We start from the raw sequence: 21,218 nt of genomic DNA on the forward strand, positions 1-21,218 counted from the left end.
ATCAACCTGATACTGTAACAGTTAGGTGTATTTTTCAACAGATTCTACCCTTTCCAGTAATGTTAGGTGTATTTTTCAAAAGAATCCATCCTTTCCAGTAAAAGTTAGGTGTATTTTTTCAAAGGAATCAACCCTTTCCCGTAAAAGTTAGGTGTATTTTTCAACAGGCAAAAAATAGTGAAAGCTTACCAGCTACTGACTGGGACGACAGAAAGGTAATTCTAAATACTTGACATCACAAATTTTAAAATTGTCCTTTGCACGAAGTAAAGGAAATACAACAAGGTGTATAAGACAGTGAGTTTAGTATTTCTTACTAATACTGTGCCTCTCTTTGCAGTGATGACTTGACAATGATGATGTTCGTGGGGACTTTATGTTCGTTATAAAATAAAGTTGTATAATATACAACTCCATCTCAAGCTCATTATTTTGACATACATACATACACTTCAATTCACAATGAAACTAAGTCACAGTGGTTGGTTGTCAGGGGCAACATGCTATTAAGTGGCATGTTTAGCAATAGAACTTCATGTTTCTTACAAGGATGACGTTAATTGTCAATCAATCTTTCCAGAGGAGTGTAGAAATGTCAGCAACTGTTCGGTTACAATCTCTGCAGATGAAATGCAACCATCGAAGTTTGAATGAGTGAAAGCATCACCACCCATTATCACTGTGTAAGATGGCGTTTCCTTGACAACCATAGCACCTGGTTGACCTTTGACCCCTTTGAACACCTAGAGTGAAGAGAACGCCATCTAGATTAGTAGGTGTCAAATTATAAATTAATGTACTAGTAACGGATGTATGACAAAAACTCCTGTCATTGTTTGCTAGTATGTGAGATGAGTGTTCATGTGTGACCTGCCGGAAGTGATGCCACAAGCTACAAACTGGTACTTCTACTTCAGATATTGCCAAAGTGGCATACAGGGATTACTAATCTACTAATAGAGCACCAAAATCCATAGTTACCGTGGTGATGACTTGATGATATTCATTATTATACAACTGCATTCCAACTTCTTATTTTCATATACCGGTAATACACCCGCATTCATACTCAAACCAGGTCACATTGATTGGTTGTCAGGGGCAACATGGTATATCACATACATTGCTTATTATAGTTTGCGGATACAAGACTGTAAAATGATGACACCCATATATGACAAGTTGCTAGGCAACCTGATTGACTCATAGAGTCATGATGCCAAACACTATGATTGGCACATAAACCTATCAAAGTACTTTTTATAAAGTCTCACCTGGGAATATCGCCATCTCTGACACTTGATGTTGATGGGTTCTGGTAAGTTTGGCACGACTTCTTTCAATTGATCCATGACCATCGACTGAACTTCATCTTTATCACTTTCTAAACGTTCCAGAGAAAATGGAACACTTGTGTGCACAGCTACAGATGCTCCAATGTTCTTAGAGTCTGAATAAATTAAAAAAATACAGATATCCCTTATTGTGATTTGATTGGTTAACAAGCTATAATATATTCTGTAGCATATCCTCTCATGCTGGCCCTGTAATATGGGTTAATATGCCAATTTCTACATTCCGTTGAGAGCTTAATTAATTTTGAACATTTTCATGCTAAATTTAATTTCAACACTGCGACTGATTGTGTCATCCACTCTGATAAATTAAAGTCTAATTACTTCAGATTTGTATGAATGACATGCAAAATTAGGTTAGCAAAATCATCACAGATCATGTCATAAAAAACTTAAAATACATGCCAATTGAACTTCTAACAGAGTCGGAATGATATACACATACCAACTCCTCTTTTCTTGGTATCTAGTGAAATCCATCTGATGCAGGGATTGGTGTATTCATACTTTGCAGCCCATGGTTGGTTGATAGCTGCAGCAGGACCATAGAACAAACCTAGGGCATATCTTGATGAATAGATTACCTCTTCCAGTAAACTTTTTTTATCACTGGATTCATCTACAGATACAAAAACATAATAGGGCATTATTAGGCAGGGAACCACTCCTGGAAGCAGAGCTTGGCAAAGTGCACATAACACTAAATTCACATTTTCTATTTTGCAACAAAATGTTGCACATTCCATCACTTTCTTTATTGTTTGTTTGTTTGTTTGAAATTCAGACCTCTATCAGATAGTCGGCACATGATCACACTCCCTCTACGTGATAGTCAGCACATGATCACAGTCCTCCGATCTGATAGGCGGCACATGATCACAGTCCCTCTATCTGATAGTCGGCACATGATCACAGTCCTCCGATCTGATAGGCGGCACATGATCACAGTCCCTCTATCTGATAGTCGGCACATGATCACAGTCCTCCGATCTGATAGGCGGCACATGATCACAGTCCCTCTATCTGATAGGTGGCACATGATCACAGTCCTCCTATCTGATAGGCGGCACATGATCACAGTCCCTCTATCTGATAGGCGGCACATGATCACAATCCCTCTATCTGATAGGTGGCACATGATCACAGTCCTTCTATCTGATAGATGACACATGATCACAGTCCTCCTTTCTGATAGGCGGCACATGATCACACTCCCTCTATCTGACAGTCAGCACATGATCACGGTCCCCCTATATATCTGATAGGCGGCACATGATCACAGTCCCCCTAGGTGATTGAGGGACTGCACCATGATGTACATATATACGGTAGTGTCATTAAATTTACACTTACCAAATGTTTGTTTAACAATTCCATCTAGTGCCATGGCTTGTGGAACTGGCATAGTAATGACAACTGCATCATACAACAATCCATTTGTTACGTTCTCTCCAGCATCACAATCAACATCTGCTGTCAAGTAAGTTTGACCATCTTTCTCTGTCTCATCAATCTTGGTTACTCTCTGGTTGAAATGAACATCTGCATCTACAGTTAGGAAATTTTATAATGTTGAAATGAACATGTGTACATGACTTTGTACATCTTATCAACTAGAATATTAGATATTATCTTAAAACTCCAAACACACTTTCTGTTTATTCAGTAACACTATGAGAAAACCCTAGGATGTGTAATTGCTAGTGTGGCAATGGCATACTCATGGCATTTGCATGAATACTTGCAGCACACTCTGCAGTTGTACTTATACAAGCATAGCGAGTGAAAGTGCAGCAGAAAACACTGCAAGCACGAGTGCAAACACCCCCAAGTACCCACACTGGCATATGTTTATCCGAAACAGCAAATTTCTGTAAAAAACGATACTGTGCATGCTTTTGTGTACAATGAACAACCCACCCTCATTTGCATATCATTTGCATACGCAATAATGTTTTCAGTATTGCACTGCAGTGAATACACCACTAGTATACAGGACATTGTGAAGATAACTTTTAACTTGAATTGAATAGATAATCACTGTTTTGATCAGATGTAGTCTTGGATGTAGTCTAGCTGCTAGACCATCAGGCAATTCTTTAAAAGCAACCATACAGGTTGTAGAACGTCAAAGGTGCTGTCAAGGGCTTGCTGGAACTGTGCACAAGTGGTACTGTCATCCTTAGGTTTTGTTCATCAGTCTTTTAAGCACAGATTCGAGGTCTTGCATACAAGAATATGGCTATACATGCAATCTGATTAAAATCCAATGTAGATGTCGGCTAATCGTTCATAGTTATTTTACCTCAGAATTTTTGCTTGAGTTGACCCTCATGATACATGTTTATGTTTTCGTCTTCCAGCAAAAATACTGAGGTAAAATTAACAATGAATGATTAGCCAACATCTACATCGGATTTTTAATCAGATTGGCTATACAGGGTATTCACATGAGCAGTATGGTTTTCACACAGAATGAAATGTTATGTGAATGGAAGAAAATATGTGTCCTTACCTGCCTGACTCAGGAAATATTTGACAACTGAACTAATTCCTTGAGGTGTGACAAAATTAGTAGTTTTATCCTGGGACTGCTTTTCACCTTCAATTCTTCCTTTGAATGGTCTGATCACATTCTTTGATAAAAGTTCTTCATAAAAACTGTTCAAAGTACAACATTCAAATAATATTATCAAAAGATAATGTTTCCTTCAATGTTTCCCTTACTGTGTGGGTACCCCCCCCCCCCCATCCGCAAATTCTAATAATATCTCTACTGCTCATCAGCCATATCTTTTAGGCATATATGCAAATACAGTCTTTAAGTTATATATACACTGTAAACCCAGATATTTTCTCCACTAGAAAACTTTGTGCTTTTACAGTCTTCATCTTGTTCTCAAAGACTAGTTTTCACCATTTTCAGATTGTTTTTTTTGTGTTCATGTATAAGTAGGCATTTTAGTCACTACTTATTTTGGCGTTTTTGTTTTCCAGCGAAGTAAGAGAAAATAAGACTTGAGTGAAAATTTCCAGGTTTACAATATTGTATCTAAGCAATATAACCTCTCAAATTCTCTTTTATCCCTAATTCTAAAAAAATTGAATGGTTGCCATAGTTACCTGGCATGTTTACTGGCATATGATGATGTCTGTGTGATATACTGAGCACCAAGATCTACTGAGTTTTGGGGGTTACCAGGACAACGACTGGTGCTCATACGCCCACCTGCAAGAAAAAATGAAATTGTCTGTAAGGATATGTTCATTTCTTTAGTGAGTGAAATCTTACAAAAGACAATTCTCCTGCCAATGCAGTTCAAACGTTTCATGTCATACAGAATGGCATGCAATCAAGCAAAATTTATTTCACCATAGCAACTGATTATTCTGTTACAGTTTTGTTCCATTGCTTACAGTCATTTACACAATGAGAGTACGGGGGAGGAGGGGTGAATTGCCCTGTACCGTCTCAAAACTGAAAACATACTTTTGTACTATCAACACAGGGTGCAGCAAGCATGTAATTGATTGATCGATTGATCAAAAACATGTTATACTTTTGTACTATCAGCACAGGGTGCAGCAAGCATGTAACTGTTTGACCAATCGATTGATTGACTGACTGATTGATTGAATGATTGATTTTTTACATGCTCACTGCACCCTGTGCTATCAGCATTACTAAGCTCAAGATCTCAGCACATTACACTCCCATCTACAATCAAAGGATTAAGATAGCAAGGGATTCCCCAGACAAAAGAATGTTATTTACATAATGATAAATCTATCAGTGGTGACAGCCATGCTCTAATTGATTGTAACAAGCTAGAAGTCAATTCCAAGTACTGTTCAAATTTGTGATGATAGTATTTTTGAATTATCAAAACAAGAATATTTAATATAGGTTCCAATGATGATTTCTTTGCTGATAGCATATAAAAATTAATTATAATAATTCAATCTTATCTGTTATATTTGTGTTTTATATGCATTTATTTATTTATTTATTTATATTTTTGGTTGGGGGATTATTTATTTCTGTTTGTTGACTTTCAGATAATGTATTTTTACATATTCATGTCAAAGTAAAGTAAAATATACAATAATATTACTACACTACACCACACCACACTACAACCCGCCACACAGCACCGCACCACAGCACACCACACTGCACCATACCGCAACCACACCACACCACACCACACCACACCACACTACACTACAATACACCACACCACACCACACCACACCACACCACACTGCAAACCATGCACCACACCACACTACAACAGGTCTGGGGTAGGGGCTACAACATGCATGTATGGGGAAGAGACTACAACAGGTATGGGATGGGGCTACAACAGCTATGGGGAGGTGGCTACAATAAGTATGGCGAGGGGGCTACTTCAGGGGGGGGGGGTCTTTCCTATTAGGTATCAAAAATGGTTGCATACCTGCACCTCGTCCTTTGTCAAGTATGACAATTTGTATCTTTCCTTGTAACTCACGTCGTAGAAGTGAAGCAGTTACAGCTCCTGTCAATCCAGCACCAATGATAAGGACGCGTGGTGTCATGGTGGTTGTATGCTGAAACAAGATCAATGTCAGAAAGTCAGCTATCAGAGCTGACAACATGAACCAATACAGATGCTGATCAATGTCAGAAAGTCAGCTATCACAGAGCTGACAACATGTACAAACAATGCTACTGGTACCTGGTTTGCTAAAATTATAACAAATTGATATTCAAACTTGACTCTGGTGAATATTTGCATTGTACAAACCTGCAGGTTGTTCTACATCACCACAATGCAATGCTAATATTTCCCTGATCGAGTAGGGTCAATAGCTCATTTCCATGCAGCCGTCATTTGTGTGTGTGTGGGGTGGGGGGAGGGGGTGGGTCAATTTCCATGGTTACAGATGCAGAATAAAGTAGTTTTCCCATGTCTGTGTTTAGACACATGGTCTAGTTTATAAGATGATTGACTGAGGAAAAGAGAAGAATTTTTCATACAACAATAATAACATTGGAACGAAGTGCTCAGACACAGCTGGGATGATTATGTAACACATTGGATGGCAGGGTGCTCATTGCAAATCTGTACATACTATCTATTTATGTATAATGGCGAAACAGATCCATGTACACCTAAACGACACTACACTACGTTGGTATAAAATAAACAGACGACTCTTACTTACTGTTGATCTAAGCTAGGCGTGCACTGGTACTTTGCTTGCAGTTGGTTCACTGACTTAGTGTTCTCGATTCTGTTTCAACTCTTCCAACATGTGACCTGCATCTGACCTCAAGTTTAGTAGAGAAAGCCTTTTGATTGGCTCATCGCCCAGTGCATACAGCTAATCAAGTATTTTTCTTTTTCTTGTTTTCTTATTTACTTTGTTCATTTTAACGGAAAAACGACACATTTATCTATAATTATAGCCTAGAATGTTACAGCAATAAATATATTAATATCGGACAAAAATAGAATATTAATAAATTATATTTTGAGAGCCAGATCTGTCAAAAAATGAGTCAACTCAAATTTTCAATTGATTGAATAATAATATTGCGAAAAATAAACACATTTCACCTAAAACGAGAATCCGACACCAAAATTTTATGAACTTTTTTTACGGCTCGGTAATAAAAATGACCTTTGCACCTAACAATATTACGCCCTCTTGCGCACTACTGTGCTGCGCATGTATGAAAACATCGATGAGATATCAACCGTGTGATGATGATGACGATGCTTTGGTAGCACCGGTTTACGAATGAGATTTGGGGACATCTTTCCAAGATGGGGAATCTTTGCAATTCATGTTTTAATACCTTTAAACCAAGGTAAGTTGATGTGGTAGTGTTAGTTCCGAAAAGCTCTGCTATCGGCGTTCTTGACCGCCAAGCGCTAGCGGAAGTTACGCCGGCGATAGTAACGTTACGTACGGAGGTTACAATGATGTACATTGATAATCGTAATAGATTGTGTACGTGGAATTTTTCTTCGATTTGTATTGATTACAAACTGTTACAGGCGGTTTCCCTCGTGGCTAGTTCACTACTGTGGTTACTTATTCTTCATATTGCTATGAACGTGGCGTTTAAATATGGGTTCGACAACATACAGAACTTTGGTCCAGTGATCATGAATGTATTATTACGGTGAGATTTGACATTCATTGTCAATCCAGATTTGGCAATACCAATAAATTGGGCATATATGCTATGTGATTCAGCTAATGACACGTTTGTTCACTCCTCATATGTCATTCGTTGTCAAATTAGCAATTGACCCCCCTCCCTCACGGTTACAAAGTCCAAATATTTATTTTAAATATTATTTATTAATAATTATTTATTGACTTTAAAATTTATGAACATAAAAAGGTAGTCTAGAATCTCAGTGTGTACTATTCTAATTTTATATACACACTGACATTCAGGGAAACTAACAGTATACCCAGTATATAACAAACAGTAACTAACAGTATACCCAGTATATAACTAACAGTAACTAACTATACCCAGTAAATAACAAACAGTAACTAACAGTATACCCAGTGTATAACTAACAGTAACTAACAGTATACCCAGTGTGTGACTAACAGTAACTAACAGTATACCCAGTATATAACAAACAGGAACTAACAGTATACCCAGTGTATAACTAACAGTAACTAACAGTATACCCAGTGTATAACTAACAGTAACTAACAGTATACCCAGTATATAACTAATGTTCAGTATACCCAGTATATAACACACAGTAACTAACAGTATACCCAGTATATAACAAACAGTAACTAACAGTATACCCAGTATATAACAAACAGTAACTAATGTAAACCAAGTATATAACAAACAGTTTTTTCATATCTCATATGTTGCACTCTCAAATGACAACAGTCAAAATCCAGTCACATACCCTCCACATGTCGTGCATTACGTTGTCAGGATGTCAATCCTGTATAGTGTACACATTACCATCAATGACTCTAGGAGGGCTCAAGATTTGCTCTAGTCAGTAGCATATATATGGCATTCTTTCTTTCCTGCTTTTCTTTATTTAGCTTCAGTTATATCTGTCATGTAGTCTGCACTCACAGGTGATTAATACCTGTAAATGTTGACCACAAAACAAATACTAGTATACAAAAGTAGTTTGCCTTCTAAGCCAATTTGACACGCACAGAATTTCTAGTGACACACCAAAATAAAGTGGTCCCCTATCTCTTACTATGTGGTGACTCACAAGAAATGCCAATTTTTCTCATTGTGACTTACAACAACAAAATTTGACTATCATTAGAGGGCACACTGTACAAAGGTGTATAAAGATTGTACAAGGTATAAAACTAAAATACAATTACAAATATGATGCAAAATCACAGAAAAAAAGTGGAAACCTTATAACAACATTTATAGATGCCAATATTCTCACAAAAACAGATTGAGATGCAAGTACAGGGATTTCAGAATATAAGCCATGTCCCCACCTGCATTGATTAATTTGAAACCGATTCAAGCTGAATCAATGAAGGTGATGTGGTCAAGTGATTGAATGAAGTAGGAACATTGAACTGTATTCAGTACAGGTTTTTTTTTTTTTTTAATGAAAACATTTAATAAAACATAGCAGAAAATTACAGGTACTTGGGTTTTCAATTTTTGTTTACCACAAACCAGTAATTCAATACAGAAAAATCTATTAATAGGGATTTCTGATACATCTGGGCATATACCCCGGTTTAAATGTAGAGATAGACAGACAGACAGAGACAGACAGACAGATGGACAGACAGACAGACAGACAGACAGACAGACATGTGGTATGTAAGGGTACTAAAACATCAAACTGAGACCATGATCTGAGAGTCTCAGTTTTCAAAAAATAGCCATCTGAGACAGTCTCAGTTTGCCAGTCTCAGATGGCAAAAAAACATGTCTAGCTGAGAGTTTCGTAATAAAAGATGAACGGTTGAACTGTTTTATAACATGCTTGATATTTTTATGTGATTGGTTGATATGATGTAGCAATGAAATCCTTAGAATTGATTGGTTGATGTCCTCTCAGCAAAAAATCCTTAGATTTGATTGGATGAGGTCATATCAGCAAGAATCCCATTGAATTGATTATTTGGTTGACATTTACATAAAATGAATTTTTCTGGGTTTGATTGACAGGAGTAGTTCCACCAGTTATTTCAGAGACAATGAAGAGGAATCACTGACAATAGAGTTTGAAAATATGATAGACCAGGTAGGTGATTGATTATGACTTGAATTTGTCTAACTACTGTGTTTTAATTTACAGCATTTGTTCCAAGTATGTTGCGATATTAGTTTGTGACCATGGTTCCCACACCTTGATAAAAATACTACATACATAGTCAAAATCGAAATGTCGCATTTGATAGAAACATTACATTTATTTTTTATTTGCCATTCCAAAGTAAATACATATTACTGTCCAATAATGCTTGTATTATTAATGATTATCCATCTAATAAGAAGTATCTAATTAATATCACAGTTTCCAATCAGTGGAAGTGTTCCAAGGTCGGGCTTCTCATTAGCCCCGAGTATGACTCCAATAGAGGTACTATATATGTAAACACTGTGTTATCAATGGCCTTGTCACTATCTTCCAAATACAGGTTACATATATATTGTTAGAAGAACAGATATGTTATTGGGTATACATATATGTACACACATTACACCTAGAGAGGTGTAAATTATGAGAAGGGCGCTATTGGAAATACATCACATGTGTTTCACATATTCATATCATTGGTAGCTTATATTCATTGGGTTAATCTTGACTATGTCCCATCAAGTTCAACTACATACATGTATAAGTCATCTCTTTGTTCAGAGGACATGTAGTCAAAATCAACCCAGTGACAGTTCTAAAGCTATTGGTAAATTAACACTAATGGTAATTGCTATAGTCATGAGGGTTGATAAGGTGTATGTATGCATCACAGTACCTTTACACAATCAATCATGCTATACACATTGTTAAAGTCATTGCAAACAGTGTTATCAGATACATTCATGTACATGTATATATCTTTCATTCTCTGACCAGTGTCATAGGCATTACATACCATATGTACTTAGCTCAGAAACTGAAGTGTTTAGAACATCAGTACAGTACAGGAAATACAGAGAGGGTTAAATCTACATTCTGTACCTTGCTTCCTAAAATTGTAAAAATCAAAGAATAACTGAAATCTGTATATATTAAGTACACTTCTGTATCCTGTGTGATAACAGACCTAACTATCAAAAAAAAATATCGAAATAGATTTGATAAACTTACAAATAATAGAATTTGTTATAATCTGTACAGAAGATTTTTACAAGAAAATAAAGTTTGAAGAATGAATATGAATTTATGCAAATTTATTTACATTATAAATTGGATGTTTCAATATCAATAATAACAGAAACATAACAGAAATAATTATGTAAGTTTGTTACTTGTAACATGAAACAAAGATGATGACCCAACTTCAAGGTCACCTCATAATGTATATTGCTTTGAAATGTACATGTATGTAGTTGTAAGTTGCAATTGCTTGCATACTACTGGGTACTCATATTTGCTAAACTAATGTATATGAATTATCTGTCACTTTTGCTATTCCAATTTGTAAATCAGATGCCTCTCTCCACACCAACTACCCAAATACATGTTCATACAAATGTATCTATTGTATGCTCACCAATTTTACAAGTTAAATTTGCTTCTAAAATGCCCGCCCACGAAATAAGCTATTGCACATTTTTACACAAAAACAAACTGGTAATGACATCAGGTGATAAACATATATGCCGGTTTATCTTTACAAAGATTACAGTAAAAAAAAATGAGACGCACAATTTGTCGATCATGATTTCTTGAAGACTAAAAACAGTAATTTTTCCAACTAGAAACAACCCCCACATTTAAATCTAATAACCCAGTTGAGATTAGGATTAACATTTAGATGTGAAAAACGTTTATCTTGTTGCAGAGCTGTTAAAAAAGTTGATCTTGAAGTAAAAGATAATCTTTTAATCCTTATAGCTCTAGTGATTAGCTAACACTAAAGTGAATCCATGGGATTGAAACCATGGCCTTTAATAAGGGACAACTTTAGTAATTAGCCCAAGTATAAATGATAGGGGAAATAACATGTGTAAAGGCTGTTAGGACTGCAAACAGAGAAATAGTTTGATTGATGTCCTTGGACCAAAAAACAATTACCTAAAATATAACAAAAGGCTGAAGTTTTAGCTGAAATGCTTTCATTCCATAGTGGTGTACATTTCCTTAAATCACCAAGTATATTTCTAACTTCAAACCTCAACCTTCAGTTGTACTTTCCCATTGTAAGTAATTACTGAAGGTTTATCCCTAAGTTTAAATTTTGAGACTAATTCTGTCGTATAAATTTACAATCAATACGATAGGTTTATTTCTATAACATCAAATTTCAGTAAGTTATAAAATTTACGAAGGTAGATTTGTTTCAAATTTTAAATTCCAGTACTATACTAATTACTATATTATAAATCTACCATGCAGGATAATGACCCTTCAAATCAGGAATATATCACAGAAAATGAAAGATCACATTTAATAAGCAGAAACTATGACAAAATTGTAGAAGATCAAAGAAAACTAGATGAGGAGATAGATGCCGAGGTAAGCACCATATGCATGTCATTATCGTACATTTTCTATTTTATCTATAACTTCACTTACCATATTGCTTGATAATGTTAATATTACTAATAATGGCATCACATTCACTTTTATCCCAACTGCTAAGGTAGTACCCATAGATTGGTGTATTTGCATACCCAGCATTTAAAAGGGACACACTGTACATCCATGTCATCACTTTTAAGTTATTATTTATTTATTACCCATTTGTTACAGCATTGAATAAGAAGAAATATTTTACATTCTTAGTCAAAAGATTAAAGGGAGAACGGAAAATAGCAAAAGCTAGTCCAGTCTGTCTCCTAGGACACTGACAGTGTAGCATTTATGCTTTTATTTTTGTTTGTATGAAGAATTAGTTATGCCACTGAGGTAACTGTACATGCATGATTATTGTATGCATACACGTGTTGTTTCTCGACAAATATATGCATACATAATTTTATGTAGTTTCTAGACAAGTGTATGCATATGTCACAATAATGTGTAGTTTCTTGACAAGTTTACATGTACATTGTATGCATATGTGTAGTTTCTTGACAAGTGTGTATGTGTAGTTTCTTGACAAGTGTATGCATACACATATAGTTTCTTGACAAGTGTATTTGCATACATGTATCATGTGTAGTTTCTTGACAACAAACTGAAGCTTTCATCCCCCACCTGTGGACTTGTTCACCAGTCTGATGATCTGGGTTAAGGTCACATGACTCATCACTGGAACCATGTGACAAAAGAATGGAATCCCAGATGTGTGAAAGTTGAAAAGGACTCTCATCCAGGTTGAGATCAGAATTAGTAGACTTCCTGATATGAGTAAGAAAAGGGCGTTGACTGTGTGCGATAGCACATACATTGGTGAGACAGAGAATGTTTCGCAGAACACCAACATCCAAGTACCACAAATACAGAAGTTTCTAAACATATCAATACACTATGTCCAGGTCACAAGATAAGCTGCGATGATATTAAGTACTTTGAGTGACCAACATTGATGAAAGCTTCAGTTTTTGCTTTATCTCAATTGTGTGTACATTTTGTGTCTCAAAAGTTTAAATGTTTATGCTGATACAGATTAGCTTGCATCAACATGTTTCAATAAATACAATAGCATATCATGATACATCTGTCTGCATATGAGACAAGAAAAACACCATTGGTATCTCATCTATATTTCTTTAATTTCAGTATGATGTAGATAGAGTATTTCACTGCATTGCACTGTAGAAATATTTCAAATGACTATTCCTATGTTATGTTAAGTATAGTCTAGTTAACACGGCCAAGAAAAAAAGAGCAGTTCTGACCTGTGTTTTAATTTCTAAAGTACATAATGTTACATGCAGTATACATGGTTGTTTCATCAATAACTCTGTGTACAATGGTAACAGCTGTATCCAAGATAATCCATACAGCCTTGTATGATATTTATTTTCTACATAAATTTAATGAACGCATGTTGTTATGATAATATGCTGTATTGTAGTGGCTGAGACATATTCACCCAGTCATTTTTTTCTTCAGATAATACACGTACATGCAATTTTTGGTAGCTGCGATAATATTTCATTTCATACTAGCAGCGGGTCAAAATAGAACAAGAAGTTTGACTTGTTTTCACACGCACCTATAGTAATGCATCAGTAGTGCATAAAGTAGAAGCAATGATGTCAATAGGGAACTTGCAATCCAGACTGAGCATGCTCAGACGCAAAGGACTATGGGATTATCTGTGGTTATCATAATACCTCATCTGGAGCTACCGATAAAAAACCTCCCACAATAGTCAGAGTAAATTATGAATTGACCATTCGTGGTTGCAAACAATGTAACAGTATTGTTTACAATACCAATTTATTAGTATTTATTATCACATTTCCCATGATGCAATATTCAACATGGCAGGTTTGCAAGTTCCCTATTAGGAAATTGAACGATTGTTAATTTTATGATTGCCTAGATGGTAAAATCTATTGCAGGTACCAAGAATTAAACATGTACATGTTGTCACATCAGTGCAATCTGCTATACAATTTTAAAGCTGATATGACCTTATTGCTCTGATAAGACGATGTATGTATGATGATATTTCTTTGTGTCCAAAGATGGCTTATCCAAATGATTTTAAAGTCAATAATTATTACTCCTGGCAAAGACCTGAAATGGCACAACCCTTTATACTTGAACTCCATGGATAATACACAATGTGTACTACTACCAAGTGTACAGGATTACGTTTAGCATCCCCAGTACCAGAATAACACACAACAAACAGTACTAGCACCAATTCATATATACCAGTAAATGAGTACAAGCCAGTATGTATAGCTGTAAGTCAGTCCCTCTAACCACTCAACCAGGGTACATAATAAATTCTCCGTCTGCCACTCACAGTATATCTATGTTGTACAGTTAAACAGACAAGAAGAGGTTGTCAAAGTGGAAGAGGAAGCCTACATTGCTGCAAAGAAAGAAGCTGCTAGAGTTGCCAGACAAAAGAAACGAGAAGAAGAGAAGAAAAAGGCCAATGGAAGACCTCCAGGGTGGTTAGGAGGTGATGAAAGTGAATGGGATGTGTAAGTACATATACACACAGACAATAAAGTGAAAATTGAATTTGAATTTGGTGTTTTAAAAGTGTTTAAAAGCATAGTAAAAGTGTTCAAAAGCATAGTAAAAGTGTTCGTACATGTAGATGCTGTTCAGGGGTGCATGTATACAGCAGCCCCTGGTGTATGGTAATTATTGCAGTGCTATAATCTAGATACAGTTTAGGGGTGTATGTATACTGCAGCCCCTGATGTATGATAAATATTGCAGTGTTAAAATCTAGTTACTGTTTAGGGGTGTATACTGCAACCCCTGATTTATGGTAACTACTGCAAGCATGAATGGAGTCTTGATGATAAAGACATCATAGTCAGTTGATAGTGATGTATAGCTAGCAAACGCTATTGTTGCCACAATCAAACTGATAACCTTTGACCTTTACCCAACATACCAGCCAACAAACAGTATATGTGTGAGCATACACAGGGATTGTAAACCAGGTCACAGGAATATTTCACAGTATTGGTCAAATGTTTCATTTCAGTGCTGGTGGTGAAGATGACTTTGAGATGTTTTTGGAAAATGTAAAAGCTAGATCATTGAATGTACAGACAAACAGTAAGTATGAGTAGTCATTGTTGGTTGCATAATTTATTTTGGATTTTCTTTTTGGAACTGTTTTACTAGATAAAATAACTTAATTTTAACATTTTATACCTTGCCCAGTATTGAATCAACTGTGGGTAAACATATTTGTGTAGCAGTACACAAATTGTATGGTGCATAATATCAAATGAATTGATTATTTGGTCTGCACCCAAAAATCAGTGCCCTCAGTGAATCACGATTGCACCATATTACTATAATACTGATAGATAACATAGACCTCTAATTAACATTGTACAGTGTCAAATTATTGGTATTTTAACAATTTTCAAAGTGATTCAAAGTGTATGTGTCCTGTTTGCACTTTGTAACTCTATGTACACCGGGATATCAGAAGTCCACTATATCTATGTGTAATAGTGATTATGATAGTCACTACACACCTGGCTATCTAGTCTATTTCCATGTAACTCTATGTACACCTGACTATCCAGTCTATTTCCATGTAACTCTATGTACACCTGGCTATCTAGTCTCTTTCCATGTAACTCTATGTACACCTGGCTATCCAGTCTATTTCCATGTAACTCTATGTACACCTGGCTATCTAGTCTCTTTCCATGTAACTCTATGTACACCTGGCTATCCAGTCTATTTCCATGTAACTCTATATACACCTGGCTATCCAGTCTATTTCCATGTACCTCTATGTACACCTGGCTATCTAGTCTATTTCCATGTAACTCTATATACACCTGGCTATCCAGTCTATTTCCATGTACCTCTATGTACACCTGGCTATCTAGTCTATTTCCATGTAACTCTATGTACACCTGGCTATCCAGTCTATTTCCATGTAACTCTATGTACACCTGGCTATCCAGTCTATTTCCATGTACCTCTATGTACACCTGGCTATCCAGTCTCTTTCCATGTAACTCTATATATGCACCTGGCTATCCAGTCTATTTCCATGTACCTCTATATACACCTGGCTATCCAGTCTATTTCCATGTAACTCTATGTACACCTGGCTATCCAGTCTATTTCCATGTCCCTCTACATACACCTGGCTATCCAGTCTATTTCCATGTAAATCTATATACTCCTGGCTATCCAGTCTATTTCCATGTAACTCTATATACACCTGGCTATCCAGTCTATTTCCATGTAACTCTATATACACCTGGCTATCCAGTCTATTTCCATGTCCCTCTATGTACACCTGGCTATCATAAGTCTATTACCATGTACAGCTACACAAAACTGTATGATCTATTATACATACATTATGTTAACCAGCATGTTTATGTCTGTGATGATTTGATCTCATCTTCCTAAGTTATTAAAAGTTGATATTATATACACACTTGTGATCTGTCTCTGACTATCCCAGACAAACAATTAGTGTTATTTACTCTGATTTTCTGGTATCCTTTGATGTTACTTTTAGCATGACATAACTAATCCTTTCTAACAATCCTATCTTTTCCTAGCATGTTGTGTTTTTTCTTTTGTCCTTTTACTACTTTGTGCACTTTTCTTTTTGCATGCACTGTAGACAACTATAGTAGTAGCCCAGATAGTTTCTATAGGAATATAAGTGTTGGAACGACCAGTGCCTATAGTGATGTAAGTGGACGTACAAGTCCCCTATCAACTATAGACTTGGAATGGGAACACGAACAAGGTAACCTTACATCACAGTTATCCTTGGACTGTATGGCTAGATAATGTGGTAATGGTATAATGGATAATTTAACTTTCGTACCATTTTACCTTCATGGATAAAAAACCAATAAAACCAGTCCCATGAAAGCATCCCTAATCATATGTAATAAACTGTTTTTCGTCTCGCGGCCGATCTCACGAGATCCCGCGTAAGCCATTTCATCCTTAGCAGCCAAGTGAGGGTGGTCAAGCTGAAAGTGTCAAAAACTTTGCAACACTATTGTTCTCAATGTCATCACACATGGCCATGGCGAAAGCATGACCGCAGTCACCGCAATGTTTGACAACCATTGTTGCTAGGCATATTTGCCTATCTTGCGATATCTGTGAAGAGACGTAAAATCCCTTATTCGCTGCTCGTATATCCAGCTATGGGAAATATTCATAGGCCTTGCATTGTGACCTGTATAACAACAATAGTAGGCTAATTAGTATTCATATATGTAAATTACATGTATTCATAATGTTCTTATATTCAAATTTATTTAAATTATAGTCAGTTCTCAGAAATGGGAAATATTCATAGGCCTTGCATTGTGAACAGTATCAAAACAATAAGCTAATTAGTATTCATATATGTAAATGACATGTATGCATAATATTCATATATGTAAATTACATCTATAATTAGTACTCTTATATTCAAATTTACCGATAGTCACCTGTTATAACTGGTGCATGGACATACTAGTAGTCCTGTGATTGTGTAGTGTAAACACATCTGGGTCATGTAAAGTTGTTGGATAAAGGAATAATATGTTCATTATACATCACTTTGTTACAACTTTCAAACTCTAGGACTTTTACAACTTCACAATAAATACACGTTTGTTTTCTAATCTTGTAGTCATAGAAGATTCGGATGACTTCAGAGACAGTGAACTTACAGAAGCAGAGATCCTGACCATGGCAAGGAATAAGGAAGGAGTAATCAATGCTGGAGCTGAGGTCAACAGTGATTGGGAATGGGAAAACGACTTCGTTGGTGCTGAAGATGACACTGTTACCAATGGCAACAAGAGTAATTCGCCTGCCCAATTGAATGTTGGAACTGCAGTGTATTCTGGGAATGCTAATAAGGTGACAACAGAAGTTCAGATAGAGAACATCGACAGTGAATTGACATTTGAGGATGATTTTAAACCAAAGACTACTTCATCAGAACAACTTGTCGAATCAGAAGCTGATAGATAATAAGAATGTAATATGTGAATAGCATTTTAATTTTGATCTGACATTTTACAAGTTGGTGGGACTCATTTGGCCAAGTCTCTTCCTGTCCATAGAAATTAATAGTTTGTCAGTTTTATATCATGCTTTCCGGGTCTTGGCAGCAATATGCTGTTTCCGCAACCATTTACCATGATATCCCAGTAAAATGGGAATCAATCAGGTCTAGATCCCACTTCACAGGAATATCTAGACTGTAAGATATGTTTTGTCACTGCGCCCTCACAGGCCTGCTCTATCTATGATAGAGATTGACTGATGTGTGAGGGCGCCCCATCATGGTGTACCTTACAGACTATAACACTAATATCCCAGTGGCATGGGCACCAACAAGTTACATATACCTCGCTGCAGTACTGGCAATGGTATGATAATTGATGAGTTCAAGGTAGCAACAATATACTACTATGGTAGTATTATCCCATGGCACAACCCTAAGAGCTCCTGACAAGATAATAACATTTTTTGTAAGAGATGACAAAATTACAAAATTGATTGTGGTATTAAACGCTGTATTAAATGTCACACATTATATTGTATCAATTATCATTTTAGAAAAAAATAGAATAAATACCCACAGTACTGGAAAAAATCACCAGTACCAGTACCTTCATGTACCTTGACACAGGATATTGAGTAATACAGCTTACACTAAATTACAGGTAATGTATTGACGGAATGAAGAATTGTTATTTAACATGGTATGCACTCAGAAATAAACTGTTTAAACTGTTTCTGTTAGTTTGGTCAAGAAAACTTGAACCCCCTTTCAGTTCAAATCAAGGGTAAACATGAGGGGTTACCATACAAACATCAAAATGATGATAAAAATGAAGCCATTTTAAAATCCAATATGGCCACTGAAATCCAATATGGCCACCGAAATCCAATATGGCCACCGAATATTGTGTTAACTACTAGTATATTGGAAAATAAAATTTTGTTGATTTCTTTGAAAGCAAGAGGGTGAATCCCCGGATTCTTTTATATTATTTCTAAAGGGGCCAGGATAAAGCTTTCATATGGTAATGTTTGGAGTGATTTTAAAACTTTAATTTTCAGTTATTTTGACACACACACACACACACACACACACACACACACACACACACACACACACACACACACACACACACACACACACACACACACACACACAACACACACACAATAGAAACCATGCCTACAAATATGGAGAACACTGTAGATTGCAATGTATCAAGAGATCTTGATTACTGTAGGTTGTATTTTCAAAAGTTTTTTAATTGGAAATCTCTTTGCAAATTGTAATCTTTTAACTCAGTGTAAATACCCCAAATTAATATTTGGCACACTGTCAAGTCGACTTGCAATATCGTATACACTGAACAGTATTGAATCACCTGTAGGTAACCAAACCTGTAGCAGTAAACATAGTATGGTGCAATAAATCCAATCCAACTGATTTTTGGCCAGCACCAAATACCACCCCCCCCCACCCCCACCCCATAATCTCAATTTCAACATATAACTACAATGTGTACTGCTTACAGATAAAATAGACCACTAATTCAGAGGACCACTTGAATACATGCTAACTTTGTCATATTGTGATTGTAGCATGGATATTACTCTATTTTGACAAATCAGATCTTTAGGTTTACACCATCAATATATTGGTGTGATATATTTACTGATTATACAACCAGGTAGACCCTCATTACATGGTCTGAGTAAGGTTCTTATATAGCTGTGTGATAGCATTATAGTCAGCAATGGGATCAAACATACATTGATATGTACGTATCACGTACGTACGTACATACGTACGTACGTACGTACGTACATACATCCATACACACAGACACACACACACGCACACACACATGCATGCATGCATGCATACATTATAGCACATTTTCTGAAATGTTTTAAAATGGACCTCAAGGTATGTTATTTTGTAAATGATTACCCTAGGAGAAACCATGAATTCTTTGATAGTTGGGGAAATATTATAAGGAAAGGTCTCCAGGAATACCACAACCTATAATATGGTCATTGTAGAATACATTTGTACATTCATGTACTGTGTAGACATGATCATATGCATTACCTGTAACTTCATAAGCATTACATTTTAACGCATTTAATACTTGGAATGTTTATCGTATGTTTACAAATGTTTATTACATATGGAATGGTTATTTGTTTTTTTCAATTGTTTATTACACAAGAGGAAATCCATTTCTAAAATTTGAGTTCTTGAATTTGAACTTCATATTTAATAATATGTACAGAGAGAAATAAATGTTCAAATACTGGTATACTGATTGTTGATGTGTCATTATTTTAATCCTTACAATGCCTTACAGTCCTTCCAGGTTCCCAGGCCATGTCTGCATATTATGCACACAGTTCCCCCCCCCCCCCCCCCCCCCCTAGGTTCCCAGGCCATGTCTGCATATATGTGACAGTCCTTTCTAGGTTCCCAGGCCATGTTTTCATATATGCTGCTTTGCAGATAGTCCCTTCTGGGTTCCCAGGCCACGTTTGCGTATATGCAGACAGTCCCTTCCAGGTTCCCAAACAGTCCCTTCCAGGTTCCCAGGCCAAGTCTGTATATATGCAGGCAGTCCCTTCCAGGCCATGTCTGCATATATGCAGACAGTCCCTTCCAGGTTCCCAGGCCACGTCTGCATATATGCAGACAGTCCCTTCCAGGTTCCCAGGCCACGTCTGCATATATGCAGACAGTCCCTTCCAGGTTCCCAGGCTAGTCCCTTCTGGGTTCCAAGGCCACATCTGCATATATGCAGACAGTCCCTTCCAGGTTCCCATGCCACATCTGCACATATGCAGACAAGTTTACTCATTTGCATAAGCCCAATTTTCACCTCTTCACCTCATGTCTGGGTAAATTGATATTCATTTGTCAATATATATGTAATGTGTGGATAAGGGATAAAATGGATTGATTGTATGTTTTATTATTCCTTTCAAGTTAAAGTTGATAATTGTTGAGTTGGTAAGA

The 21,218-nt window shown here is 36.3% G+C and overlaps 2 protein-coding genes across 4 annotated transcripts; one reads left to right on the forward strand and one right to left on the reverse strand.

The window, feature by feature from the left end:
* Positions 1-395: 395 nt before the first annotated feature.
* LOC144452317 (renalase-like) lies at positions 396-6,635 on the reverse strand. Its single transcript, XM_078143389.1, has 8 exons — positions 6,567-6,635; positions 5,816-5,948; positions 4,479-4,584; positions 3,871-4,016; positions 2,709-2,903; positions 1,801-1,974; positions 1,275-1,450; positions 396-743 (listed from the first exon to the last, which is right to left on the reverse strand). Exons 2-8 carry the CDS (start codon positions 5,934-5,936, stop codon positions 564-566), a joined length of 1,098 nt encoding a protein of 365 aa, XP_077999515.1. The 5' UTR covers positions 5,937-5,948; positions 6,567-6,635; the 3' UTR covers positions 396-563.
* Positions 6,636-7,092: 457 nt separating this feature from the next.
* LOC144452255 (AP-1 complex-associated regulatory protein-like) lies at positions 7,093-19,205 on the forward strand. 3 transcript variants are annotated; one of them, XM_078143310.1, is made up of 7 exons: positions 7,093-7,215; positions 9,556-9,631; positions 11,951-12,070; positions 14,504-14,667; positions 15,186-15,259; positions 16,809-16,937; positions 17,826-19,205. In XM_078143310.1, exons 1-7 carry the CDS (start codon positions 7,172-7,174, stop codon positions 18,170-18,172), a joined length of 954 nt encoding a protein of 317 aa, XP_077999436.1. In that variant the 5' UTR covers positions 7,093-7,171; the 3' UTR covers positions 18,173-19,205. The 3 variants fall into 3 exon arrangements, with proteins under 3 accessions (XP_077999436.1, XP_077999438.1, XP_077999437.1); XM_078143312.1 differs by lacking the exon at positions 16,809-16,937; XM_078143311.1 differs by lacking the exon at positions 11,951-12,070.
* Positions 19,206-21,218: the final 2,013 nt, after the last annotated feature.

This window comes from Glandiceps talaboti, chromosome 22 (assembly GCF_964340395.1).
Source record: "Glandiceps talaboti chromosome 22, keGlaTala1.1, whole genome shotgun sequence".
In the NCBI taxonomy this organism is placed as follows: Eukaryota; Metazoa; Hemichordata; class Enteropneusta; family Spengelidae; genus Glandiceps; species Glandiceps talaboti.